The 27,687-nt window shown below is 54.3% G+C and overlaps 2 protein-coding genes across 2 annotated transcripts; one reads left to right on the top strand and one right to left on the bottom strand.

The window, feature by feature from the left end:
* Positions 1-20: 20 nt before the first annotated feature.
* TRIP4 (thyroid hormone receptor interactor 4) lies at positions 21-25,759 on the bottom strand. Its single transcript, XM_088538168.1, has 13 exons — positions 25,611-25,759; positions 24,933-25,099; positions 24,589-24,725; positions 21,610-21,843; positions 20,672-20,750; positions 18,742-18,871; positions 17,858-18,073; positions 17,235-17,361; positions 16,463-16,650; positions 15,476-15,600; positions 15,078-15,169; positions 3,436-3,538; positions 21-301 (listed from the first exon to the last, which is right to left on the bottom strand). Exons 1-13 carry the CDS (start codon positions 25,694-25,696, stop codon positions 234-236), a joined length of 1,752 nt encoding a protein of 583 aa, XP_088394294.1. The 5' UTR covers positions 25,697-25,759; the 3' UTR covers positions 21-233.
* Positions 25,760-26,050: 291 nt separating this feature from the next.
* On the top strand, positions 26,051-26,661 carry PCLAF (PCNA clamp associated factor). Its single transcript, XM_088538200.1, has 4 exons — positions 26,051-26,117; positions 26,191-26,271; positions 26,341-26,485; positions 26,604-26,661. The coding sequence occupies exons 1-4, from the start codon at positions 26,072-26,074 to the stop codon at positions 26,659-26,661; spliced, it is 330 nt and encodes a 109-aa protein (XP_088394326.1). The 5' UTR covers positions 26,051-26,071.
* Positions 26,662-27,687: the final 1,026 nt, after the last annotated feature.

The following is a 27,687-nucleotide window of genomic DNA, read 5'->3' as shown; positions in this document are numbered from 1 at the left end:
CAAGGAAAGCACTCGGTGACAACGTTTCTCCTTTTAATGACTTTTGAACGCAGCACTGAGGCCAGCGTCAGCTTTTCCGACGGCGCTTTTGGATCCCTCTTCCCACGAGCACCTGCTATGCAGAGCCGCGCGCCATCCTGGCACCTCCGGGTGTCCCGGCGAGCGCAGGGATCGGTGGCAGATCCCGGGCTGCTGCTCCTGCTGCGTGGGAACGCGGCGCCGCTCCCTCCGGCTCACACCGTGGCTTTCTGCTTCATTAACCCCTTCTTCGCTCCTTGGTGGATCTTGGAATCCAGTTTCCCTGCAAAACAGGCGGGAAAAGGGGGAAGGAAGGGGGAGAAGGAGAGAAAAGAAGCCCTCATCACTCTTTATTTTTAAATGCCATTTGCAATGCAAATCAGCTGGAGGCAGCGAGGTCTCCTAGTTAGTGTGTTCCTGTCACATTCAATTATCGTGCTTGAGGAGCCAGGCGTTTCCAGCCGCCGCGCTCCCCTCGGCGGGCGGCCCGGGCGGGCAGCAGAGCACATGAACATCCCCGCTGCCGCCCGCGGGGCCGTGTCGACACGTTCGGAGCAAGACGCGCCCCGCTGGCACCTCCGCTCCGCGGGCAGGACCCCAGCACGGGGCAGGACCCCAGCGCGGGGCAGGACGGCGGCGCCCCGCCGCGCAGGACCTGCGTCCTCGGGTGTGGGATTGCCCTGCGGTGCTTCCAGGAGCGCAGGCTCAGAGGGTGACGCCTGCGCCCGCTGCCCTGCGCGCTTCCCCACTGCTCGGCCCGCGAGCGAGCGAGGAGTGCGATGCTCCCGGGGGGACGCGAGGGACCCGGCGCGCTCATGCCTGGATCAACCGCATCCCGCCTGGGAGCACGACGAGAAGGAAGGGGACGGCCGTGCCTGGAGGTGCCGGGGGTACCGAGGCCATCGGGAGACACCACTGCGGGAGGGCATCGCGCGGGGAGACGGTGCTGGCGACTTCCCTGCGTCGCTGCCCTAGGGATCAAGGCCGGTGTCCCCACAGGGACAAAGCGCATCCCTTGGGGAAGCCTGGAGAGCTCCCCGCACCGCTCCAAACCGCTCCCAGTTTGGAAACGGCTCCGAGAGTGGCTGCTAAACGCCTGTGTGCCAATTACCCAGGGAAAACAGCTCCAACCAGCCGACCACCTACCCTGCCTGAGGAAGGAGAGTATCACCAGATGAGAAAATGTCTCGTTCCAGCTCTGCTGCCTGGCACGTCCGACCAGGAGAACCACCCTGATGCCCCTGAAACCGCCCCATCCCTCATTCGGGGCAGCCGGGCTCCTGTCCGCGCTCCGCAGGGACACTCCGTGCACAGAACCCCGGGACAGGCAGAGAGACACGAGCTCTGCGAGCCCCGAGACACAGAGCTATGGCTGGGTCAAAACGGCGCTGCCGAAGCCAGCGGTCCCCGGCTCGGGGACACGGCGGGGTGTCTGCCACCCTCCCCAGCGTCCCCACACCCTCCTCAAGGGGGCTTCAGGGGATGCTTCGCCTACAAGGGGGTCTCCCATGGGAGCCAGGGCTGGGCTTGGTCCTCACGCAACAAAACCAGGCAGGAACACGCTCGGGGAAAGGCAGCAGGAACGTGACACAAACAAGTGCCCGGCCCTTCCACGCGAACAATAACCCTGGCGCTGAATTCCGTCGCGTTGCTTCTCTCCGTCCCCAGGCTGCTGGAAAGGGCTCGTTTGCAGCGGCGAGGCACTCGGATGTCACCGCGGCGAGCTCCACTGCTGCGCTCTGGCAACGAGAGCCGCTCCGGCTTGGCTTCCCAACAAGACAAGCTGGCATTTTGTCAGGGATCGAGGCAGGATTCGAGGGGCCGGGGGCAGCCAGCGAGCTCAGGCGGAGCCGGGAGCCGGCGCCTCCCTCCCCGCTCTCCTCGCACACGGAGCGGTGTTTGTGACGGCGCAGCCAGCTCCGGTGGAAGCAGTGTGTCACCACAAGGAAAGGTCAAAGGCTTCCCCGCTCCTTCCCCCCATCTGTCACAAACATTGTCGGCGCGACCTGGAACGGCTGCATCTCCCCCGGAGGGGAACATGCAGCCCCGCCATCTCCCCGCCGCTGCTCCCGCGCTCCCGTGACAGATCCTGTCAGGAGGAGGCCAGGAAAAGGCAAGGCCGGCAGCGGGAGCGGGACGCGCGGGCGGCCGCCAGCACAGCCGGCTTCCTTCCAGGCTGTTAGACTGATCCTTCTCCAAGCAGGAAACTGTCACCACACAAAGGACGCGATGTGACAGAGGGGAAGGCAGGAAGGAGCAGGAGCATCAGCTCTCACTGCTGTCAGCTCAGCAGAGGTGGCGGCAAAACGGTGGCACGAGCAGAGCCAGAGCAGGGATGCGGAGCAGGAAGCAGAGCAAAGACCCTTCCACATGAGATGTCCCTGCGGTCTCCGGTCCCTCGCGTGAGCCCTGCGGCCACCGGGCACCCAGCGCTGCTCCTGCGGCTCCGCGCACCTCCCCGGCCCTGCCGCACCAGCCGGAATAGCACAAATCGCCCTGCCCTCCTCCCTGCTCCGCGCCGTGCGGGCAGGAGGGCAGAGCCCAAGCGCCCAGGGAGGGATCCACGACCCCCCTGCCAACCAGCACCGCGAAATCCTGCCACAGCCGCTCGGTCACGGAGAACCAGGCTGCAAACGGGAATGAAAACCCGGTCATCGGCACGGCTAATGCAGCAGCCAGGGCTATTTCTGCTCAGGCTGCTTTTAGCCTGTCAAATTAATTTTTCACATCCCCTGAAAGCACGTAGAGCCTTCCCCAGGCTCTGTGGCGGGGAAGCTGCTAATAAGGACAGAGCTGACTACAGACTCCCCAGCTGCTGCATCCATCTCTCCTTCCTTTTTTTTTCCGTACGGCAGCGGGCAGGGATAACTGGCAGCCTGCGGAGGGCTGGTGGCTCGTAAAAGGCGCTAGCGATGCTGGCGAGCGTGGCGGGCAGATGCTGCCGCGCTTCCCCGCGAGCTCTGCCAGGACGTCGCATCCTGCCGGCCCGTGGCGGCACCTCCATCTGGCCCTGCGGCCCCTCACCACGGGCCAGCGGGGAGCTCGGCATCGCCCGGTTCCCCTCCTGCTGCGAGGGCCACGCGAGCCCTGCGCCTCGCGGCCCGGCCCGGGCTGCCAGCGCTCGCTGCACACACGTGTTTCCTCGTAGTGTGCACGCGCTGCGGCTGCCAAGCGTTTGCAGAGACGGGAAGAGCCACGGGATTCAGAAGGAGGCAACATCCAGGCAATGAGGAACCGAAGGCAAAGGAGGAAAAAAACGGAGATTACAGACGCTTCGGAATCATGGAGTGAACACCCTGAGATCAAAGCGCGCAGGGCAGAGGCTGCGAGCTCGTGTGGCAATGGGGAGCTAAGGTGGCAACGAGAGCAGGCGAGCAAGGCCGAGGCGGGGGCCAGCGGGGCCGCTTTGCTACTTACAGATTTTGGGCTTGCCCTTGATGGGGAACTTCACGATCAGCTCCTGGGGGTTCGCGCAGATGAAGACAAATGGAGACCCCGACTCCTGGCTCAGCTCCGGATACTGCAAAACGCACACCAAGAAACAGAGTCAGAGAAACGGCAGCAGGCACAGAAAGAAACAAACACTGGCACTTAATCCCCGTGAGGCTTCCCTGCAGCAGCACGGACCCTGAAAATCACCCCCAGCCGTGGGGGAGACGGCCACACGCTGCCAAGAGAAAACAGGGCCTTCCTGGGTGCAGCGGCGAGAGCTCTGCCCTGGCAGAGCAAAGTCTACAGGGAGATTTCACTGCGGGGGAAACACTGGGGAATTTATACAGGAGAAGAGTAAACAGAGCTCTTCTCTCATTAACCACGGGCAAAATACCCCACGGAGCAAGGGCCGTGCATGGAAGCCCTGAGTGGGTGTAGCCTGGGCACAGGTGCTCCAGGCCAGGCTGTCCGAGGAAGCAGTTGCCTTCCAATGGGAAAACGCCTCTGTGGCTCCCCTGCCTTCCTCGAGCACAACCACAAAGGCTCGGGAACGGGACGCCCGGCCAGATGGAGGAGTGTGTCCTGGCCAATCGCCCATTTGTTCCTAGCAAATGACTTGTAGGTGGAGTGTTTGGAAAAGCTCTCCCTGTTGTAGCGACCTGCCAGGAGGAGGCTGGATCTGCAGCTGGGCACACAGAGCCGAGCCGGGACCAAGCCGTGGGCCCGCGCCGCAGCGCGGAGCGAGGGGACGTTTACAGCTTCACTGCCGCTGGCATCGAGCGGGAAGCAGCGGCAGCCCCCGCGTTTCACAGCAGCGCGGGGCACGTTCGGGTAGCAGCAGACCCGTGGCACCCACCACCCGCTGCACCACGCGGGCCGCCGGGTTTCCTTTCACCAAGCCACATCCCTGCCCTCCTCTCCGCCGCTCTGCGCTGCTGCCGGTTCGGATTTGGGAGGCCAGGCAGGAGCAGCCCGTCGCGGCGTCGCGGGGACGCCGGGTGCCCGCACGGCCCCGGCTCTGCCTCACTGCCCTCGCTATCACACGGCTGGCTGCTCTCCTCCGCAGCCGGGGAGGTGACGGCAGCTCTCGCGCGGCCGCTGAAGGTCACACGTGCAGCGGGGCTGCCCGAGCCAAGCCGGTGCTCACGGAGCTCCTCCGTACCCACACGGCTACCCGTGGTTGAGCGCGGGGCTGCCTCAAGGTTGTGTGTCCCGGTCCGACGCACCGCAGAGGTCCTGCTGCCCACGGCGCAGCCGCTCCCCGAGTCTTTCCAGCGCCAAAGCATCCTCTGAGCTGCCACACCAGGATCCTCCACCCAACGGGCATCAGCAGCGAAAGCAGCGGGTTGGCTGCTCCCCTGGCAGTCAGGTTTCATCTGGGACCAGCACAAAACCTTCAGCTCCCAAGGCTCGATCCAGTCTCGAGGTCGAGACAGATGCCAAAGCTGAGACTTGGCCTTATCCTCTGTGCATCCTCCGCTCCCAGCTGCACAGCCGCATCCCTCCGGCCCCTTCCATGAGTCAACTCGACCCGTTCATTTAGGGACCAAGTTTAGGATAACAGGCTAAAATGGCTCCGAGAAAGGCCTGGAGGCAGCCACCCGCAGATACCCACCCACGGCGCCTGCTGCGGCAATGCCACAGTCCTGTCTGGCCACCAAGAGCATCGCAACAGGTACCGCGGCAGAACAGCCTTCCTCCGCCTCCTCCTCCTCCGCCTGTGCTGCTCTCTCTGCCAGGAAACTAGGGGCTCCTGGCCACACTCCAAAGGCGCCTCTGCCATGGGGCAACTCTTTGGTAGACTCGTGCTTTCATCAGAGCCACTGGCACCAAGACACGAAACCTGTTCAGCTCCGTTAAACTTTCCAGTGCTGTTTAAGTGCCTAACAGGTAAGAAACTCCGTTCCTCAAAGCGCCTTTGGCGCCTAAGAACTTCTCAGCAGTTCACCAGGCCATCAGGGTTCCTGCTGCGGACTATAAGCCAAACCACCCTGCAATCGAGGATGACCATGCAGTAAGTTTAGGAAGCCCAGAAAACATTTATTCGTGACTTCTACACCCCATAGACAACAGCCATTGCTCACCAGGGCTCCCACAAAGCTAAGTCTTGGAGGAAAGGCCAAAAGCCACAACTAACGTGCCAGAGAGAGAAGAAGGGGATACAAACAGCACTGAGGACCTACGACAGCAATCTCCTTCAGTAAGACTCCAAATAAATAAAGATCAGAGGCCTAATAGGGCTTCAAGCAGGAAAAAAAAAAACACACACACACACACACACAAACCCAAAATCAATCCTTGCAATCCTGCAGATAAGCAAGAAAACTGTCCAGAAACGGGTCATCCAATACAAAAAAAAATGCGGGTTTCCCTTCGGTTCTCCTGTGAGCGTGCAGAGGGCTGGAAGGCGAGGTGGCTGAGGTGCCCTCCTTGCGCCACCGCGACCGCCAGCAACGGGAGCGCGCGCCGGGCACATCAACGAGCTGCTTAGAGGTTTGCAAGAGCTGAGCTGTGAAGAGATTAGCAGGGAAAGAAGGAAAAAAAAAAAAAGGGATCTGCAGGCAGCTTACCGCCCAGAAAGCGCTCAGGGTCAGCCGGAGCGTCTGAGCGCGAGGCGGAGGAGCCAGCACTGCCCTCTCTGTGGAGCCGGCGCTTTGAACGTACATGAAGCGGCTCTCAGATGTCCCCAGCAGCTGCCCCAGCGAGGCTGCGGGCGGGATAATTGCTGGCCAACGCTCTCTGCGTTGGGCTCACGGCCCTCAGCACCCATCACCAGCTTGTCAAGCCTGGGGACAGAAACATCCCCGCCCAGCAGCCGCCAAGCGAAGACGCCAGCTCAGGGCCGGCAGCGACACTAACCCGTCTCCTCAGCCGGCCGTGCACAGGGCTACGATCTCCCCTGCTCATCATCAGTTAACTCGGTTTTCCCCCGTGGCGCACGTCAAGCCTGCATCTTCGCATGGCCTGGAGGCCTGAGGTGGAGCCGGTCACCTCAGGTGCCCCAGACACTGCTGGCAGCGACGCTGGGTTGGGTACCCTTGGTCGGTACTGATGCCCGACCTCCAGGGTGGAAAAAAACACGTGGATATTGGGTGTTCTGCGTCCAAAGCGCTCACGGTGGCCTGTGTGCCACATTCCCTGCGGAGGGACTGGATACCCCACGCCCGCCCTCAGGCCTCAAAACTCAGCGGGACCCTTCAGCCCTGTCCACCAAGCGACCTGTCATGCTCCTCTCTTGGTCTTATTAAGGGCCCCGGGCACAAAAGGCGAAGGGGACGAGCAAACGCTGCGGGAGGGACGGAGGTCTAAGAATACCAGGGAGAAACAAGCCCAGCAATTCCCCCTCTCTCTGCTCCCGGAGGTCCCCGGAGGAGGTGGTCGTTGCCATCTGCTTGATGGCCCTATCCCCTCGGCACGACCGCCCGTGCCTGGACTGGCTTGAGCTTGGCGATCCGGGCACGGGTGGTTGTGCCAAGGGGATAGAGCCATCCCGTAAGGTTAACGATGGAAACGCTTGACTCATTTTCCTGGAGTTCCCGACAAGGGAAACGCGGAGGCCTCCGCCAGGCCGCGCGGGGCCAGGCCACCAGCCTGAGCCCTGGCCCTGGATTCCCCGCGGCTCTCCGGAAGCTTCTAAAGAAAAGAGGCAGCGCTGGAAAGCGACACTGTCTGGAAAGAATAAAAGCAAGCAGAGCCCGTGTGTTGGCAAGAAAGCTGGGTTATTCCTCACGTAAAACGCGCTCGGGCTGGGGGGAAAAAGAAAAAACAAATCTTGGAAGGGATGGGGTCCCTCTGAACGAGCAGGGCTGCTGCAACCGGCAATAAATCAGCCTTCCCCAGCAGGCAGGAACATATGCCGGGCTCTGCCACGACGGATGAGGATCCACGCGCATCCACGATGGCTCCAGGACGAGGAGAGATGTGAGGGCAAGCGCTGGCCCCGCGCTCCCGCGTTTGGCCTCGGCGCCGCTTCCGTCACCCAGTTTTCGCCGTGATTTGTGGCAAAGGCGGATCCACTCTTCTTTCATGCCTCATAAGCTTCATAGCTGTCAGACTAACATAACAGGTAATTAACTACTAAACAGCCATTTTCTCCTCCTCTCCTGAGGGAAATTGCTCACCATCCAGCTAGAAAACGTTTCTTTAGTGGTTTTGCAAAAACTGAAGAGCAAGTTGGTAGTTTCTGGCAAGCAACCTGTCTGCTGCGGCCAGGCAGGGGCGTTCACAGAGGCGCTTGCAACCCGGATGCCAGTGCCTGGGCACACAGGGTTCAGGAGAACTGGAATCCCCAAAAGGGACGTGGATGAGGCTGCTCCAGCTCCCTGGCTTTTTCACCACTGTCGTGGCACAAAAATGGTAACGGAGAAGGAGCGAGCGACAAGATGAAGGCCATGGCTCATGATAGGGCCTTGGGGAAGACATCGACACTTTGCTTTGCTCGCTCTCGCAATTACCCTCCTTGTGTGAGGTAACTTCAATAATAGAGAACCTTGGTGCCCAGAAGTTGTCCTTCCCGCTCACTTTTCCAAGGACAGTCACACCAAAATGTAGTTTCCCTCTCTTTCACCCCATCAGCAGTCATCTCGACCATCTCCTTATTTAGGGGTCCACTTTGGGGGATTATCCAACCACTCTTCCCAAACCAGCCTCCGCATGAAGAGCTCTAGGGCACCTTTGCACCAACTGTGCAGCAACGATGAAACCCAAGTGGAAGAAAAGGCTTCACCTGAGCCAGGAGATCCAGCTCCTGGCACCAAGGTATGGAGCCTCGACCTGACTTCGGCTCCCACTTACCTAAAGCACTTGCAGAGCACAAAGTGATTTAATTACCCTCACAACACGGGCTTGCATCACGCTCCAAGTAGGTTTTCAGCCATCATCTTCTAAAGACCTAGTCCCTAAGTCTCTGCACAGGCCAAACTGGCTTTTGGAGATAATTTTTCCTACATAGAAATCCCTAAGTAGATCCAACTTTCTAGAAATGCCAACTTTCCTACCCTGAGGCAGACACATCTATTACTGCAGTCTTGCAAACGGGCACCCAAGGAATCCGGCGCGTCAGTCACAGAAGCCGCATCGAGAGCGGCGGAGCCACGTCGGGAAGGCCGGGTTGGAGAACGGGAGCTCAACGCCCTTCAATCCAAATCAACAGACGAGGTGAAAGGGGGAAAACAAAAAGAAGCAGATTCATCAAAAAGGAAAAAAAAAAAAAAAGAACAAAACAAAACAAAAACAAAAGCCAGCAGCCAAACTTTTGTTTGAAAGCCTGTCAGGTCTAGACTGCAACGTGTGAGGAAGGAACCGCTCGAAACCACAGCTGCTAATGGTTATGGATTTGGCAATCAAAATGTCTTTGTAAAAGAGAGAAAAAAAAGGAGAAAAAAAAAAGTTAACTGCCTCACTATTGAGGTTACAAACCACAGCCTTGATGCATTGTTGCAGTCAACATCCTCCCTGCTGTTTTTGAGAGCTTACATCTGCTGCTGGCAGATAAAGCGCTGGCAGCGGCGCTCTCGGCGACGATGCGCCCGGCGGTTTTGCGCCTGCCTCCCTTTCCCCTTCGGTCGCTGTTGGCTCTGGCTCTTCTGCCCCTCGCACGCGGCCAGATGCAGAGGCCGAGGGGGAATCGCGCTGGGAATCGCGCTGGGATCGCAGCCGCATCCCTCCCCGCGGCCAGTTGAGCGTGTCCAGTGGGTGTTCCTGCCTCCCAGGCCCGAGCAGATCGCGTTGGGTCTCTCCACAAGCCGTGCTTTGCTTCAAAGGGCAGGCGATGCAATTAAAATCATAATAACAGGACTTTGAAATGTAGATTGAATATCTAAATGCATTCTGGAGAGCTTGATTTTGAAAACGCAGCACAATCGCACCCGGAAGGTTCGGCGGTGCCTGCAAATGCGCGGCACGTCCTCCTCCGTGCTCCCAGAGCCCAGCTCACCCGTGTCCCGGGACCTGCTGCCACCGCTGCCACCCTCCCGCGGCTCAAATCCCACCGGAGAAACGGCCACCACGGCAAAGCTCCCAACCACGCAAGAAGGGCCCGAGACGCCTGGAGAGCGACTGGCGCCTGCCAGGGAAACTGGGTGGAAAGAAGCAACGGCAGCAGAGGAAACCCGGGCACCTTCTGCTCACACCCCCTGCGAGAAACGGGCAAAGATTTTCAACCAGCCCTTCTGAAAATCAAGAGTTTCAAAGCAAGGAGCTCAGCAGGCGGCCTTGAACGTGGAAGAACCCTGACGTGGTCGAGCAGAGCTCGGCACGGACAGCACGGCCACGTTCGCCCGCCCGGCTCCCTTCAGGCAATCGTTAGTGCCCACGAGGGCCCCCGACGCTGCTCCCAAGGAGGAGCCTTCGGTTCCATCCCACCAGCCCTGCGCTATTTATTTCGCGGAACCGGGATGCGCAGCCCAACGACTGCTCCATCAGGGTTATGAAATCGGTGACCTGCTGACGGAGACGTAAGCACGGGTAGCCCTGGTGGTTGCCTTTCATGGGGGTCAGCTCCCTCGCCACTTGGGGCCCCCATCTAAAGCCCCATCACGGCACAACGAGGCAGAGCTAGGGCCGAGGATGGGGGCATCAAGCAGCAGCCACGCTCGATGGCAGCTAATCCCCACACCGAAGATTTGATAAAATAAAACCCAGGCCCCAAGAAGGAGGCAAGAACCAGTGACCACATCTGAAAGGGGAAAAAAAAAATCCCAGCTCGCTGACTAGTTTGCTAAAATGGTAGCAGAGGCTAAGTCCATAGTCATCATTAATTAAGTCATATGCTTCAGCCTTGGCTTCGCTTTTTCCCCAGGGTCCCTGAAACCAGAGGAGAGGGCAAGCTAGCCTCTATCATTCGATTTCTTTGGCATGTTAATGCATTCCTAAATTAATCATCATCAAGTGACAATTTCTCCTTCATCTTAACAGACTGAGCAGTGGCCTCAGCAAACCCGCTGGCGTATGCAAGGCAGCTGGAGCAGGAGAACAGCCTCTGCTCAAGACCAAAGCACTTCCCGTAAGGAAAAACTCTCCCATCTCTTTCCGCCTATAACCCGAGCCAGCTGCACACCTGCCCTGCTTTATTTCTGCAACGAGGAACCAGGGGTCCTTTATGCCTGGAGGAAGCACAGCGAGAGGCCGAGCAGGGGCCTGCATCGCCCCTGGGGCCCTGCAAGGCAGACGGACGGCGCTGCCACTTGCTCTCGTCCCCGGTGCGCATGAAACGCACACGGAGCTCAGCAGAACTCGGGGACCCAGCAAGTTCAAAGGCCTTCCTAGCAGCTGCAGTCACTAAGAGCCACCCAGATAACAGCCACCTCCAGCAAATCCCATCGAGTCTCCCGAGGTGCAAATACCTGGGACTCTGCAACTAGGGGACAAAGACATTCCCATAGTCACTACGCAAGGGACATTTGTCTCACTCGCTCCCTCTGCGAGGAAAGCTTGACTTTGGGGACAAGTTATGCATAAAAACTAATATTTAAATCCCTCCACTCATAGTGTCTGTCTAATGCCCTTCAAAACCTACATGCCTGTTTCTCTCACTAGCATCTCACCTAGGTAAAGATTACTAGTGTGCTATTGTTCCTTGATTCGTTCCTTTCTTAGTACGCAGACCATTTGAAACGGTTATTTTCTGGATGCTAAATACATGCTATTCCTACCTCCTTCCTTCCTTTCTTCCCGAGAGGTTAAATCGATTCCTGTATGCTTGGCACCCAAATCTCATTTTGGGGATAGTTATTTCTGCTGGGGAGGGAGAGATTCAACCTAAATTTCCAGGAGAGGGAAAGAGGAAGCCTATTTAAGAGATAGTTGCAATTTTGTTGCACAAAAAATACCTTAGTCGGGTTCCCTCATACACATTTAGGAGACTAAGTGATCACCTAGACGTGAAAAATAAGCACTTTACTGCCGTCAAACACAATTACCTGATATTTCAATCCAAGATTATAGCTACATCCAGGCATCAGTGAGTGTTTGCATTCAAAACAGATCCAAACACACCTACCTACTACTGAAATATCTGCAGCAGAAAAAGCAGAAAATACTCCTTTTTTTCCAAGTTAAAATAAGAGTCTTTTGGATCAAAATGAACGTAGGGACTTCAGAGCACATTAAAAGGCACAAATGTAAATAGCTCCATGCTTGCTTTAGACTCTCGCCAAGCCCTGCCAGCACCAGCCCATGTTTCCCCAGTTCCCACTGATGAAGTCACTGACACCTAATGCAGGAGAAGAAAGGCAGCTCCTTGCTCGGCTCGAGGTGTCGGCGACGTCAGCCCTGAGCACGGAAAAGCAGTCGTCAACACTCGGATCTCCACGGCGGAAAAGTTTCCAAGTCGCCTCTAGCACCGAAGAAGCAAAACAAAAGGATCATTCTGACCCGCAGCGGCGATTTTGGGTGGCTGCCACCAGCGGCCGGAAAGGAGCCCGCGCCGCGCTCCGAGGAGGTGCGGGATGTGTCAGCCTCAGCTGGAAGCGCGGGATTTAAGAGCCGCACGGAGGGATCGCCCGGCACCCGCTGCCATCGGCGGGTTGACTTTGGAAAGCGCCGTTGGCTTCAGGTCCTCGAGAACGACGTCACCTTGGTGGCACCTTCCTGCCAGGTAGTAACTTGTGCTCCCAAAGGACCTTCCATCCGAGCATCACGGCAGAGCTTTCAGCAATAAACTCAGATGTATCTCATGGCTGGCAGGGAAGCACATCTTCATCTCAGCCATGGAAAAGAGCCCCAGAGGGTCTGATTTACACAATCCATAAGTGGCACAAGCTGGATTAGGGCAATGCCACCTGATGCGATGCTGGTCTCGGTTACAAGGATGTCAGTGTCAAAAGGACTGGGACATAAAGGAAAAGTGGCAGGAGGGACAGGGCAGGAGAAGAGCCTCCCTTGCTTGGGGGTAAAATTGGCACGAGAGTCCAAACAAACCTGGGGCTCTGCTGGAAAAGGCAGAGCCACCATCAAGGGACATCGAGCAAGACAGGCAATCAATCTATTTTTGGGTGATTTTTTCTTTCTTTGCACACTAAGAAATTGCTGGATGACGCTGCCAGCCAGTAGCTTTCGTGCGAGCTGCCGATGAGCCCGCGCTAAATCGGACGCGTAAGCAAAAGGGATTTCCTGCTCCTGGTGACACCCAGCTCAGCTTTCTGGGCTGCCGTGCACACACTTTGACTTCCCAGCATTCGTAATCAACTCACTCTTGGCTTCTTTCAGGAGCACTCGGTGCTCCCAAGAGTCCAACAGCACCTACGTTCCCCCCTAAACAGATGTTCGTCACCAACCTCAGAGGATGCCAGATCTCTGCAGCTAAGCTTAAAGTCGGGAAGAGCATACATAAGTCAGGCTGGGAAAAAAGATTTACAAAAACACTGTTAAAAAAAGGACAATAAATTAGGGATTATAAACCTCTTGTGACACGGGAGCAGCAAAAAGCCAATGGGGTTAAATCTGCATGTGCCATGACACTGTGGCATCAAGAGAGGGAAATTTCTTGCCTGTCGGTCTCCTAAGAGTGTTCCTGGAGCACTCTACTCTTCTCCAAGAGCCTCTGCAGCCAAATGGTGTCAGCAAAGCAGGAAGGATTTATGGAGAGCAGAGCCAGCTGTGAGGTTTCTCTAAGGGAAGATTAAAGCTAGTTATCTACAGCTCACGTTCACGACTACAAGGAGCTGTCACAGCCATTTTGCCAGGGCCTAAAGAACGTGTCCACAGAGGAAGAGCAGAAATTGTCAGAACGCAAAGTGCTTGTTAGACATCAGGACACATTTTCCACCAGTGCAAATATAGACAGCAGATTAAGGAAGAGAATCTCCACTTAAAACCAAACTGGAAATCAATGGATGGCACAGAAAAAGATCCCGTCCTTTCCTCTTCTCTTTCCCTATGCTTTCTCCCATACAAAGGCTAAACACTCCTGCAGGTTTTGCTCTATTCCAGGCCCAAAGCTCCCTCTGCTGCTCATATCCAACCTCTCCCACTTCCCGAGAGGGCAGCTTGAAGAGGGAAAGGACCTCATCAGAACCACTCTCTTGATCTCCAGTTTCCAGCCAACGCGTTTGCTAGAACGTGCCGGGTTTGGGAAGGTGAGAAGAGCACCACTCACTTATTCTGTCTCACAGGACTGTTTGTCCAACCATCAAGAGCTACTTGGGTCTTTGAGGAGCTTCTGATCAGCATGTTCCTCCAGCCTGCCCAGGTTCCTCCAAATGACAGCGCTGCTGTGCATTGACTGCTCCTGAGCGTGGCACTCAAAACCTTGCTGGGGCCACTCCACCTTCCCCTCCAGGCTAAAGATATTAAATAGAAGTCCCAGAAAAGCCCCTGAGAAACCAGCCCGCAAGGAGATTATGAACCATTCATCGCTGCACCGTGAGCCCAGTGACCCAGGCAGTTTTTAACTCCAGCAGTCCACTGAGGAGCCACTTCACCCACTGTTTGCTCAAGGGCAGCCTCTAGCTGTGGCTCCTTCCTCATCTTCAGGCTCGGAGGTCCTGCCGCTCTCCTCCTCCTCTCTGATGGGAGGGCAGCCCCCTCCTTCCACAATTCCTTCTCTTGGCAACTCAACAAGGCTTTAGAGCCTCGACAAGAGCACGGATCCCACCGATGATCCACCCTGCTATCCAGCTCCAGGGAGAGACATCCCAGGTACCTCCGGACAGTGGCATCCTCCCTGCACATCCCCGCCTGGGTCAGGGCCTTTCCTATCAACAGGGCTAGCTGATCCAGCACCACAGGCCAGGCACGTCACCCTGTGGATTGTCACCACCACTGCTGCAGGTTTCAGTGGTCCCACACTCCTGAGTCCCCCTTGGCCCCTTCCCACTGCAGTGACTGCCAAGGCTCTTCAGGACACGCTGAAGGAGTTTTCCCTGCTCTTCAACAGCAACCCAATAGATACTTGACATTTCCTAATTCGGAGAATCCCAAGATAGGAATTTCACCTCCTGAAACAGAAAGATTGGCAAGGCCATACCTAGTGATAGCAAAAATTGCTGCCTGGCTGAGCAAAACTTTGCAGAAATTCTTTCCATCTGGACTCCACAGATACAGGAGAAACAATCAGTGCTTTAGACGTTACATCCAGATGAGATGTAAGCTCCCAAGTTTGCAAAAGAAGGATGCAAAACAGGAATACAGCGCTATGATGCTGTAGCTTCCAGTCTTCCACAGCTCGCCAGGCCAAAATAACATTTCACCAAAATATTCACCAAAATGATTTCATCAAATAATACCAGAGTGCTCCAGGGCTGTCCATGCTGCCAGGGAAGCAATGGCTGCCAAGTCCTTGCAGCAGGCTCCTAAGTTAGAGTTGATTTAATTAAATAGACATGAGTTCTAAACATCAATTTTACAACATCAGTGAAAAGTTTGACAGTGTGTGAGAAACTAGTTTCAACCAGACTGTCTTAGTATGAGCAGGGTTGTCCATGGATTTGGTCTACACTAGTCCACGGCTCCTTTCCACCTTTATTGGGATGCATGCTCTTGATCTACAGGGCATCAGTGTCTTCTCTCTTTGCATTTGAACATTTTTTATTCAATGTCTTCTCCAGAGCATCACACAAAGTGAGAAATGCTACATTATCAGTTTGCTGGCTGATACCAGCTATTAAAGGGTTATCTGCAACACTCACCTGCTCGTTAAACTGCTCTTGTGACAAACAGTCAGTCACATCCACGCAGCCCAGGAGGCATCCTGAGGGATAGTCACTTGGAAACTCCACATCTGCATCAAAAGAAAAATATCTCACACGTGTGTTACATACGTAGCTGGGGTCCTCCAGCATTCGGGTGCCCTGAAATGCAATTTGCTGGTGTTTGTGCTTGGAGCATCTGACCAGCAAAAGCGCGGAGTCAAAATCTGTGTCCATTCAGCCGATGAAACGCAGAAAGGAAAAAGGGAATTGCAAGAACAGAGAGAAGGTTAAAAAGAGGAGCAGTAATAACTGCTCAGCAGAGAGGGCTTTCCGACAATGCTCATTATGTGGCTCAATGTACCAAATAATAGAAAGGCCCAAGGAGAGGAGTTCACCTTTGCGGAGCAGCATTCGGTAGGTGGCCTCCAGTTCAGAGATTTCCTGAGGGGAAGGTCGTTTAGCAGTCGCTGCTATCCACAACCTCCCTCTATGAGACGTGTACCAGGTCCTGCCCTCCACCCTAGAGAGAACAGAGGAGAATTTAGGACTTAAATCTCATCAGAAATCCTGCACAGACAGATTTCCAGTTGATAGTTTTTCCAATTCACTGGGTAATTTCTGTTACTAAGCTCTGCCTGAAGAAAGAACACGGTATATAAACTCGAGCTGCACGTCAGCACTGCAGAGAGAAGCCGAGATGGGCAAGAAATAACGCCACAAGCAAAGCACGTTCTCATTGCTCCAGAGCAACAGCGACCCACTGCAAATAGAACAGCATTTTGGACACGTGTGTAGGACACTGGGCTGGGCTGAAGGACCTTCTTTTCAGAAACTGAATCCCAGGTCAGAGAGGGGCAAGTGGTAGAAAGGTTTTTTGTTTTTTAACAGCCTGATGCTGCTGTTTATGGTACTCCTCTCTCACAGACAAAAAGACCATCAGCTTACCCACCTTTGAAATTCCAGGAAGGTGTGCCCTGAATTAATTACAGAAACGCTTCAGCCTCTCTCTACAATTACCCACCATGTAGAATCTTGCACCTTTCAGGTTAGCTATTTTCATGGCAAAAAAAAAAAAAAAGGACAACAACTACAAACAGGCTTCTCAAATGATCACTCCACTGCATGAGGATGTGCAGCTTCTTGCTTTTACACATCCTTCACAGTTCTTCCCCTCTCAAGAGAAGGAACGTTTCAAATTCAAGTGCTAAGTAAGCCCAAGGAACAACAGTTGGCAAAAACTTGGAGCTGTCAGTAGGTATCAGTCACTGTGCAATGCCATGGAGTGCACAGAGGCCCTCCGAGAACACAGCCTCTCATCTCACCCCTCAAGCAAGAGCTGAGGAGCTGGTCAGGGTAAACCACAGTTCAGGTCAGTCCTTTACCTTTTGATTCCTCTTACGAGCAAGGAGGCCCAAGGCTGGTGCATGCTGAGGCACCACCCGTCATCTGAGATTTCCTGTAACTCTCGGTCCTGAATCCGCAACCTGCTCCTCTCCGCGCCAGACTCGCTCCCAGGCTCCGCGGAATGGGTGCCTTTCCTGTGTGGGAGCGAGCCCGTTTGGTCCACCCACTTCAGTGTGTTCAAAATAAGGAAGAAAAAGATTAGTCTTTCTTTCTAGTAGCAATGTAGATGAAATGCAAATCCCCTTCGAAGCTTTCCTTTGCTTAAGGACAAGGATACTGCTCTTATTGAGATCACTCTGCTCTCTCTCCTTTGCAAGCAGAATGCTGCACTCACAGCCCACACCTCGGCAGGAGTAAAAGGGAGGTGGTGAATCGACTCTGCGCAACTCACTCAAGCACATTATGGTTAAAATGGAATCAGAGGACAGAACTTATGCCAAGTAGGAATAAGAAATCTGGCAGGAAGAAAAAGCCTCACAAGTAGAGCTGAAAAAGTGACACAGCCTTAGGCTGACTCAGAAATTTTTCCAGGTTTCTGAAAAGGAGGCAGGAGATGGAAATCCAAAGAGGCCAAACCTCCGAAGGGCAAGGAGCAGAGCAGGGCAAGCTTTCTCCGTCCCCAGCTCAGACAAGAGCTCTCCATGGAGATCTCCACGACCCAGGGGAGGAAAGAGGCACTACAAACATGCTAGAAGTCCCAATTCCTCAGCCCAGCCCTTCCCAAGCTACTCATATTCTGGTCTAACTCACCAAAGGTGCAGGCTGAAGAAGACGGGGGTTCACTAAAACACCAGGACTCAGAGTCGTCTTGGCATCTGGGCTCCCAACTGGCTTGCCCAGCGTGCCATAGTTAATGGCTGCAATGGTTTCATCCAGCCTGCAAGCACAACAAAAGACTCGTGAAAATTCCCTGCTTCCCTCTGGCAACGTTTTCCTGCTCCATCCTCAAACAGTTCCAACCCAAACCATTTTTTTAACCACCTCCCCCAACTAGATGTTCTCTTTGCCCAGACCAATTTCTAATCTGAACAGTCACTCTGATCCACTACAGAAACTCAGCCTGCTTTGAGTTTGAAACAAATTGCTTCTGTTGATAGAGCTCTTCAGCAACATCTCATTACAGGGCAGCTTTATTTTTAACAGACACGTCAGCTAATGCAGCTCCAAACAAGTCTCACACAGCTGGGCTTAGGAGGGGCTCCCAGCAGGGCTGTGCTGGAAGAGATATGTTGCAACCCACAAAGACCTTCAGGGGAGAACAGCTTGCTCAGCTTTCCTTACGTTTGCTGTTCCCAGTGCAGCAGGCCCTCATCCACAAGGATTTCCACCTCCCTGCTCCCGGGCCTGCCTTTGTGCTGCCAGGGCTCCCTCACTTGCTGTGATACTCAGCCAGGCGGTTGTCCTCCTCCAGGATCTGCCTGCCAGCAAAGTCGATGGTGATTTTTCTGGCCAGGCGCGAGGCATGGCGCAGCTCCCGCAGCTCCTGCTCTCTCTTCTGGAGGGCTTCCCTTTCTTGCTTGGAAAGCCACTGGTTGGAGTCGGTCGCAAAGTAGTCCGATTCATCGTCGATGACCTGGGTTCGGCGCACGCTGGCCAGAAACAACCACAGTGGCAGAAGAGGGGCACAAAGGGACAGTCACACAGCCCTGTCTTGCCTCCCCTCCTCCTCCCCGTTCTCTCCAGGGACCAAGGCTAGCAGGGACACAAAGCAAGGACATGTGGAGTCTCCTTCTCTGGAGATCTCCCCAACCCACCTGGATGCCACCCTGTGCCACGTGCTCTGGGTGTCCCTGCTGCAGCAGGGGGTTGGACTAGGTGATCTCTAGAGGTCCCTTCCAACCTCAACCATTCTGTGGTTCTGTGACATGCTGGACAACTGAGGACCACGCAGCAGCCTGACATGGATCCCAGCTGTTCCCACCTGGAATAGGGAGCACATCCTATGCAGCCCATGGGTCCCAGCTTGGCATAGGTGCCTCCTCAGTGATTCTGCTCCCCTTCCACCATGCAGGGCTCTTCTCCAGTTTAGGACTGGAAAACACGACTCCAGGCTGCAGGAGCCATAGTCCACATACCTCCCTCTCACCACCACATTCTGACTCTTGCTGCAGTGCAAATGAAGGCCCAACTCCAATGTGGAATTTTCTGTAGCTACAGCCCAGCCCCGGCTCTACAAGGAACTCTGTAACATTTCATTTAAGGCACCTTTGCCTCCCGGATCACTTATATAACTAGTTAGTCTCAGCTAGTTCCTTACCTTGTCCTGTCAAATTCCAACAATTTGTCTTTGTGTTTCACAGCCATCTCCAGGCCTGCTTTGAGTCTAGCTTCTTGTCGAGGCAGTAAGTCCTTGTTTATAGCTTCCAAATTCCCTGAACTTTCAGCACCTGAGATGCAAAATAAAGCACAGCTCAATCTTAGGAGACAGGCCAGCCTTTAAAATCCCAGTCTGATGGGCCCAGCTGCAGAAATAATCTCCTGAAACAAATGACATTGATGAAGAAGGAGGAGGTATCTTGCACTAGAGTCCAAGCTTTAATGTCCCCACTTGCCACTGCCACAGATTCCTTCCCTCACGGATGAAGAGGTGACCACAGTGGCCACAACTAAGTAGCGTTCAGAGAAGTCCCTGCTCTTTGACTCACCTTCCCTCATAATTTGGTCTGTCCAGTGAGCCCATCCTCAACCTCGGGCTTTGCATCTCCTCCTAAAAACCAAATTATCCCCAAAACGTTGTTACTGCCACAGACAGACATTGAAGACCTCAAGGAGGGCACTCTCGGTCAGAGGGAATCACTGACAACTGGTGCTGATTCACAGAGCAAGTCCCCTATCTGCTGCTGTATGAGCTCCTTGCAAATAAAACCCTTCCACGACCCGTCGCAGCGAGTTTTCGAGACCAGCCATAGGGAGAGGCAGAGAGATCTACTCCCAGTAACAATCTCGGATTTCCTATCATGACAGAAAGGGGCAGGAAAAATAAAACTCAACCAAAAAAAAAAGAAAGGAAAAAAAAGTCTGCATCACAGCCCACAGTGGAACAAACCAACTTCTTTCACAGAAGACATCACACAGCCCAATGTTTTCAGTTAAACTCAGGGAAGCAAAAAAAGTCTGTATTGCTTTATTGCTACAGGTCCACATTTTTTCCGCTCCTGAGACAAGCAGCAATTTCAGCTTTCACCTATGCAAATAATGCAGAAAGCAAGACACAGCAGCAGGAAAGACCAGTAAAATGGGTAAGAAAATGGGATCCTGAAGTACATCAGGATCTCTGCTGAGATTACACACAGATTGACTCTGCAATCAGCTATTATGCTCAAGGACTTGCAAAACCTCCTGCACCTCGGCAGCTCTGCAGAAGCTGATGCTAAAACCTAGAGTAAATAGTCCCCTGGTTCTTCAGCAAAGTTTATCTTTCAACCAAGAACACTGTGACCTTGGATATATTTCAATTCAACTCAGACAAACAACCCCATAATGCACAGGTAGACTGGCTGTTATTTCCTTTTGCTTTCCTTGGCTCTGTCCCTATTTTTAGCTCCCAAGAGAAGTGTTAGACAAGAAGAATCATTAGGAAAATTAACCAACACCTCTGTAGACCGAGCAAATCGGATAGCAGCACTTCATCTTCCGCAGCGCATATTCCACGTGGGACTTATCCTAATTTTCAGGGACTACTACAGTGGTCCAGTTCGCATGATTGATTCAGGAATGCCTCCCGAGCAGCCTTGGGCCTTCTGGGTCCACAATTTATACACTGCTCTTTGACACATGCAGTTATTACCTCCCCCGAATTCCAGGAATGCTGCCGAGTGCTCACTGAGAGGGTACAGCAAGGTGGCTTCCTAGCTGCCCTCTTAATACCCATCACAGACACCACACAAGAACAGCAGCAAACGGGTCAGCGAGCTCTGAAGCAAAGAGAGTTCACAGGCTGTCTTGGGAAGTTGCATGGCAGAGAAACGCTGAGGTGCCAGCTTCTTCCAAGGAATTTCTTTTAGGCTTTGCCAACAACTCTTTATAATTTGGGCAAACACATATAAAAACTTACAGACAAGAATATATAAAATATTCCTATAAAATATCAGGGCAAATCCCATGTGTAACAGTGAGAAAGAAAAGGGCTCCTGCTGCTGTACAAGCACCTGGATTCGTTGTATTAACAGCATCCAGTTGCTACTAACCTGCCATGAGCTTCTTCAGCAACTTCTGGCTCTTGTTTGAGTCCCGCTGAAGAATGTCCTGCTCTTCTTTAGTGCATACCTAAGGAAACAGAAATGAAGGTTAGGAAGGACATGATGTGGTTGACCAACTTTGAGCCAGGTACAGCTTGGGCCAGTGCACACACTGCTACGTGACCTCAGTCGATGAGAACCCTGAGGGTCTTGCCCTTGGTTCATCGCTTGTAGCTAACCAGGTCTTTAAAAATAGCTACCAGTCTGATTTAAAATAGATTTTTCCACCCAACCATTTGATTTATTTCTCTCCTGAAGTTAATTTTACTGAATCTGTAAGTCACTGTCTTGTCCAGAGCACAAGTACAAACAACTTGAATTTTAAAAGAAAATCAATTTAGAGTTAAAAACTCTAATAACAAAAGCAGCCCAATTCAGCATCCTTCACTTGGAACACCGTTTCTGAAGAGCTCTATAACAGCTAATGAACATCTGGATAAAGGATGATATCTTTGCCACAGATCCTATGGCTGAGAGCACCTGTGATACATTGCACGATGCCTGTCTTTCCTCCTTCTTCCACAAAGTGCCCTTTCAACCAGGACATACCAGATATTTCAAGTATCAGCCAGCACCTTGGTCCTGGCAGAGCCCCCTCCCCTGGCACAGCCCACAGGAGAGCCACGGCCACGGCCATGCATCCCTCAAGCTCCAAAGGGATGCAAATGACGAAGGAAACCTCTCCTCTCCCTGCTGCGCCCCATCAGAGAGAAGCACAAAGCAGCTCAAAGCCACCTCAGCTCTCCTTTCCCCAGAGAGAGGTGGCACAGGCTCCTTCCTGCACAGCGTTAGGGCTTGGAGCAGTTCACCCCAGCAGCTTTGACATGAGACGAGAAGCAGAGAGGCCACCAGAGCCCCAAGCTGTGTGAAAGCAGCTCGGCACTAACCAGAGCACCGCAGAACAGGCAGGGTCCGGAGCCCTCCTGCTCGCAGACGATGCGCCCGCACACCAAGCAGTTGTTGATGAGCTTGTGCTTCTGGCCCAGGCACTCGCACGTGTGACGCCCGGGGATCAGGACGGCCAGCTTGTCTTGTCCCTCCTTCGTGTACAGGTTGACGTATTTGGCCTTCTTCTTAGAGGAGTTAGTGCTGCTGCTGGCTCCGCTGCTGCTCTCCTGCGCCTGAAAAGCAAAGCAAACCAGCTGCATCCACGCGACGCCAGCACCGAGCCTGGACGCGCGGGAGACACTCACGCCTTCACCCTCCTGCCTCACTGCTCCGAAACGCGGATCCAAAGCAAGACAACAGGACGGCCAGGAAGGAGCTAAGCAAGCTAAACAACACGAGGCCAAGGGGATGTTGCAGATACCCTTGGCCTGTTGGCTGCCTCTGTAAGATGGAGCTGTTTGGGTTTAGGTAGTAGCAGCGTGGTCTGTCCCCGGGACCTGTTTATCAGCTGATATTTAACAGCTTCAAAGAGCAGCCCAGCTGCTCCCACACTGACTCCCAAAGGCTACTCCCCACTTTCGGCAGAGGACAATGTATCTTAGGTGACGTTTGAGCTGAGGTGGAGAAACCTGATGGGGAGCGAAGCAAGACGTTTTGGGTGATGGCTGGATTCACCGTTTCTCTCTGCTGCAGAGACCTTGCATTTTGATCAAAGAAATACAGGGCTCCCTCTCACCCCAACATCTCCAGCAGGGATCAGCTGAAAATAAGCAGGACACACACCAGGAACAAGGCCATCTCCTAACACTAGATGAGACTGTTTTCAGCCATGCCCACAAAAAGCAGTGACTTATTACCCTTAGCTTTGCAGCAAGCATCACTCCAAAACTAATGTACTCTCCACCTTTTCCTTGTCAGATCTGTGACACACTTGAAAAACCCTCTGCAGCTCAAGGATGGCTTCTCATTGCCTCTCCTCCGCGGAGACGCTCTCCCCTAGAGAACAGAAGAGGGTTTCCAAGAACCTCTTTCCCAGGAAACCTGCCTTGACTCACCACAGAAAAACAACTCGCTTCCTCTGGGCGCTCAAGGACCACTCCTTGCACCACTTGTAGCTCCCACGTCATCCCACTTCGCTTTTCTTGGCGCCGGGGCTGCACGGCGGCCTCAGGACACCTCTGTTGCCTGCTGTTTTCAGCATCTTGGCTCACACTGTGTTTCCAACAGCACCAGGCTACTGGTTTAGCAACAAGCAGGTACAGCCTTCCCAGTTACCCCAGCTCTGTTCAACCTGGCTCTGATTTTATTAGTTACAAAATCCTCCATTTCAAACCGTAATTTCCACTGTTTATTCAGGTGCAAACACGACTTTTGAATTTAGCTGTGACTCAGAGACTCCATGTCTGAGTTGCACCTGGATGACAGCAGAACTTGGTCTCAGATGTGCAGCACGGTTGGATGTTGATAGCATGAAGGCCTCTGCCACAAGTCTAACCTAAATCAGGCACAAAGCACGATCACAAGCCTATTTTTGCAGAGCTCCTACACTCCAGACAGCAATTATCTGCTAAGCTCACTACAAACCAGACCACTGTTCTGCAGCTGGGCCAGGAGGTAAGCAAGGAGCCCGGGTTTTTTAATACACAGGGTCAAAACCTGACACAGGAGAAACAAAATCCAGAAATTTAGTCTAAGTTACTATGTTTAACAGCAGATTTCCTCATACTTGATGTGCTTATTGATTCACTGAGTTCTGCTGAACTGAAATCAAGACTACTAAAGAAGAAGACTACTAAAGAAGAGGCTTTAGTCAACTACAAATGAAAAGCATAAAGAAAGGCAACCAATGTTTGCTGCATGGCTAGGAAACAGCCAGATTTACCCTTTTTTAGTGTCTCTGTTCTCCTATTTTGCAGTTTCTTTCCTTGGAGTTGAAGCTATTTAGAGCTACTTCAAAAATTTCATTTACAGGGTTGAACAACATTGAAATCTCAACACTAAGGATTCAGAAGTGGAGCTGGACAGGGGAGGGGAACAGTAAAACCAGGCTGCCCAACCAAAGCTTTAGCCCAGTACAGGCGGACCAGCTACAGCTCCTCAGGTTCCTCTGCAGGTCCCTCTCGTTGCAGCCGGGCTATCGCACAGGCTGCCCGCGACCTGTGACACCGCTGAGCTCTCATCCCTCCCAGCAGCTGCTGAAGGGCTGGCCCAGGTCACGGGTCCTGCTAAACGCCGCCTGTTAGCACAGAGAGCTCTGTTGCCAGCAAGACACATGGATCTCACAGAAGCAGTGCTGAAGAGTGGACGTAGGACACAGTTTGACTGGAAAGGTGTTTCTTAGATGCAGCGATGTAGCTGGAAAGCACAAACGTGCTTTCAGGTACACGATCGCTCCCATCAGGGCCCCAGTAATAAAAACTAGTATCTCTGAAAACTCAGTTCTGTTTCCAGGCACTTCTTTTGTGCTTGCTATCAGCTCTCCCTCCAACCCAGGCTCGTCATGTGTCCTGAAGACCCTCCCGCCCACAAAGTCACTTCACAGAATCACAGAATGGTTGAGGTTGGAAGGGACCTCTAGAGATCATCTAGGCCAACCCCCTGCTCCAGCAGGGACACCCAGAGCACGTGGCACAGGGTGGCATCCAGGCGGGTTGCGGAGATCTCCAGAGAAGGAGACTCCACAGCCTCTCTGGGCAGCCTGTGCCAGGGCTCTTGTCATAAGAAAGAAGTTCTTCCTCACATGGAGATGGGATTTCTTGTGTTTCAATTTGTACCCATTACCCCTTGTCCTGTCACTGGCCACCATCAAGAAGAGTTTGGCCCCATCTTCTTTACATATCTGTAAATGTTGATCAGATCCCTTCTCAATTCTCTCTTCTCCAGGCTAATCAGGCCCAGCTCGCTTAGTCTTTCCTCATACAATAGATGCTCCAGTCTCATAATGATCTTCCCTGCCATCACGTGCCAGATGCGCTCACCTTGGCCAGGTCAAGGGGGGTTTTGACTTCCTCCACGGGGACATTCGGCTCCACATACGCTGGCGTTTCCTGCTTGTTCCTTCCTTTGCGCTTACTCTTCTTTGACAGGTCTCCAGCCCGAGGCACTTCTGAAGGCTCTGCAAGAGCACATGGGCACAGGAAAAGTTTGGCAACTACCAGCAGGCGAGAGATGTCCTAGCCAGCAACCAAAAACTGGCTTTAGACTCATAGTATATGGAAACAGGGCTGCACAGAGGTATTTTGGGGCCCTAAGGCTGCCTAGAAATGGGTCGATGGAGACAAGCGCGCTTGGTGCGTGAAGCCCTCCCCTCGGCACCGCTCACCGTCCTTCCGGCGACATGCCGGCCCAGGCGCGGGGGGCTGCTGAAGGGCTCTGCGCCACCGGGCCAGCAGCTCCTCCACGAAGCGGCACTTCTCGCCGTCGGAGCCCTGGAGGAGGTCAGCGATGTATTCCCGGATCTCCTCCTCGCTCCTTATGGACAAGATGTACCTGCAGCAGGGCGGTCAGGGAGTTCAGGTGAGGTGGATGGGAGTTTAGGGGAGATGAGGAAGTTAGGGGAGATGGATGGGTGGAAGGACACCAGCGCTCCCAACCCTGCCCCCAACTCCGTGTTTCCCATTGGCGTCAGCCTGGGCACCATCAGCAGGGGTGACACAAGGCCTAGGGTGGGCGAGAGGACCTCAGGGGGCCCGAGGGGACCCGAAGATGGGCCGAAGCAACCCGAGAGGCGCCGAATGCACGCCAGTGATGCCCGAAGAGACCCGAGCGCCACCGAAGAGATCCGAGGGGCGCCCGAACGCGCCCGAGGGGCCACGAAGGGAACCGAGCGACTGCCGAACCCACTCGAGGGGCTCCCGAACCTGCCCGAGCGGCGCCCGAACCCGCCCGAGCGGCGCCACCGGGGCCACCACAACCCCGGCAGGGGAAAGAGGGCCCCGCTGCACCCCGGGGCTCTCTCGGCGGCTCCCGCACGGCCGCCTCCCCCGCTGGCTCCGCTCACCGCACGACCTCCTCGCCCACGTCCAGCCCGAAGTCGCCGCGCAGGTGCTGGACGCACCAGTCCACCAGCGGGCTGGGCGCCGCCATGTTGCGCGCGGGGGAAGGAAGGGGAAGGGCGGTGCAGCGGCGCGTCACAGCGGCAGCTCGCGCCCCTCGGAAACGCGGGCAGGCGGCCGCGGTAGTAAATTTGTAGAATTGTGGGATTTTTTTGCACTTTTTTATTAAATAAATAAAAAGGGTAGAACCACGAGGAGACCACGGCTAGGCCGAGGTGGGCTGATCCAAGCAGAGCCGAACTGAGCCGAGCGGAGCCGAACATCCTCGGCCCTCGCGGACGGGGCGGGGCGGGGCGGCGGTCCCGCGCGCTCCCATTGGCGGGGCGGGGCCCGCGGGCAGCCAATGGCGGCGCGCGGCGGCCGTTTCCCGCCCGGCGGCGGCGGCGGCGGTTCTGTTCCCCTCACCATGGTGCGCACCAAGGCGGACGGCGGCGGCGGGAGCTACCGCAAAGGTGCGGGGGCGGCTGCCCGGGTCCCGCCGCCGCGGTGCCGCCCGCTAACCGCTCCGCTCTGCTCTGCTTGCAGTGGTGGCCGCGCGGGCTCCCCGGAAGGTGCTGGGCTCCAGCTGCGCCAACGCGAGGCCGCCGCCGGTAACGGGCAAGAGAGGTGAGGCGCGGGGCCGGGGCGCGCCGTGAGGCGAGATGGCGGCAGCGCTAACGGCCGCTCCGCCCGCAGCCGAGGGCCGCCCCGCGGGCGGCAACCCGGTGTGCGTGAGGCCCACGCCGGCCTGGCAGCGAGGCATCGCCGAGTTCCTGCGGCGGCCGCGCGGGGAGAGCCGGGCGCCGGGCGGCGAGGCGGCGGGGAGCAGCGCGGCGGCGCGGCCCGCGCCCAGGTGCGTGTCCCGCTGCCCGCATCGGCGCAGGCAGCCGCGGGCCGAGTCCCCCGGGCTCATCCGAGCCGAAATCGCTTTATTTTCACTTGTTTTCCGTGTCTTTCAGAGCTCGCCCCCTGCCGCCGGATCCCTCGGAAGATGGCAGCTCCTCCGAGGAGGGGTAGCGATGATCCTAGCCCCGCTTTAACGGCGAGCCGTGTGTCCCCTCTACTTGAGCTGGTCTCCTTAGAGTTGTTTATTTTTTTACACTTATATTTAGCTATTGCATAGAACTAAAGAGATGCTTTATTTTTTTAACGAGATAGTCCTCACATCAAAATTTGAGAGGCTGTGAGAAAATTATGATTAAAATTAATATATACTTCATGAAGCTTAGCTTTCAGTATACAGCACTTAAATTTTGTCTTGGTTTCTTTGGCTTCATCAGTGACTCCTCTGTAGTGTGCTGTTCACACCTTTTGTTTGCTTTTTGCTTGTCTGAGGCATTCCCCTTGTTTGTACTCTGTTTTATAAAGTAAAATCTTGTTTTTCTATTAAAAACATCCTGAAAATACATCTGTGTCTTGTCTTTATTGACCAAAAACACCTGTTGATGATGTGAAGAATGTTAATGGAACCAGAGCCTCAAAACACTTCACTGGAGGGAAATGTTAAAACAGTAATGCTAAAAAATAAGTGTTTGATAAAGGCGAGCAAGATACTGAGCCCAAAGAGGGGCTAAAACTAAATAAAACTTGTTGTGGTGACTTGGAGTGCCTTGTTGCATCCACTGGGGTGAAAGCCCTGCCTACAAGCTGATGAGCCTGCTGTTCCCTCAAAGCCTGCAATTAAAGAGAAGAAGGAATGTTGTGGGGGGAAAAACAAAAAATAATTCAAGATCTTTGTCAAATAGCAAGGCAAAAATTTCCTTTATCTGTTGTGGAAACTTGGATCAGGGGGGCGGGAAAGAAAAAAGGTTATGGGAATTGAGTTGATGTAAATGAAGCTTGTGGTAAAGTCTTGTAAAAACTGCGGGTTATTTTGAATTGAATATCAGGCCAAAGAATAACATTTTGGCTTTGTATATATATTTTCAAGGGAGCAGAGACAGGGCTAGTAAAGTATTGCAGAAGCAGAAATATAAGGTGCTTTATTTTGGCAGGAAAACCTTGATGTGAGGGGCCTGCCCAAAAAGAAATTGTCTTTGTGGG

Source organism: Tinamus guttatus, unplaced genomic scaffold (genome assembly GCF_059628265.1).
Source record: "Tinamus guttatus ecotype Peru unplaced genomic scaffold, ASM5962826v1 Tinamus_guttatus_pri_ptg000942l, whole genome shotgun sequence".
Lineage (NCBI taxonomy): Eukaryota > Metazoa > Chordata > Aves > Tinamiformes > Tinamidae > Tinamus > Tinamus guttatus.
The sequence above is the reverse complement of the archived record's forward strand: the minus strand, read 5'-3'. Positions and strand labels throughout refer to the sequence as shown.

Bases quoted from the DNA above. Each gene is read 5' to 3' on its own strand.
- PCLAF (XM_088538200.1), top strand. From the start codon at position 26,072: ATGGTGCGCACCAAGGCGGACGGCGGCGGCGGGAGCTACCGCAAAG. The intron at 26,118-26,190 runs GTGCGGGGGCGG...CTCTGCTTGCAG, and splicing joins CGGCGGGAGCTACCGCAAAG to TGGTGGCCGCGCGGGCTCCC. The intron at 26,486-26,603 runs GCCCGCGCCCAG...CGTGTCTTTCAG, and splicing joins GGGAGCAGCGCGGCGGCGCG to AGCTCGCCCCCTGCCGCCGG.
- TRIP4 (XM_088538168.1), bottom strand. From the start codon at position 25,696: ATGGCGGCGCCCAGCCCGCTGGTGGACTGGTGCGTCCAGCACCTGCGC. The intron at 15,601-16,462 runs GTAAAGGACTGA...TGTTCTCTCTAG, and splicing joins CTCGTAAGAGGAATCAAAAG to GGTGGAGGGCAGGACCTGGT. The intron at 302-3,435 runs GTAAGTAGCAAA...CCTGTTTTGCAG, and splicing joins CAAGGGCAAGCCCAAAATCT to GGAAACTGGATTCCAAGATC.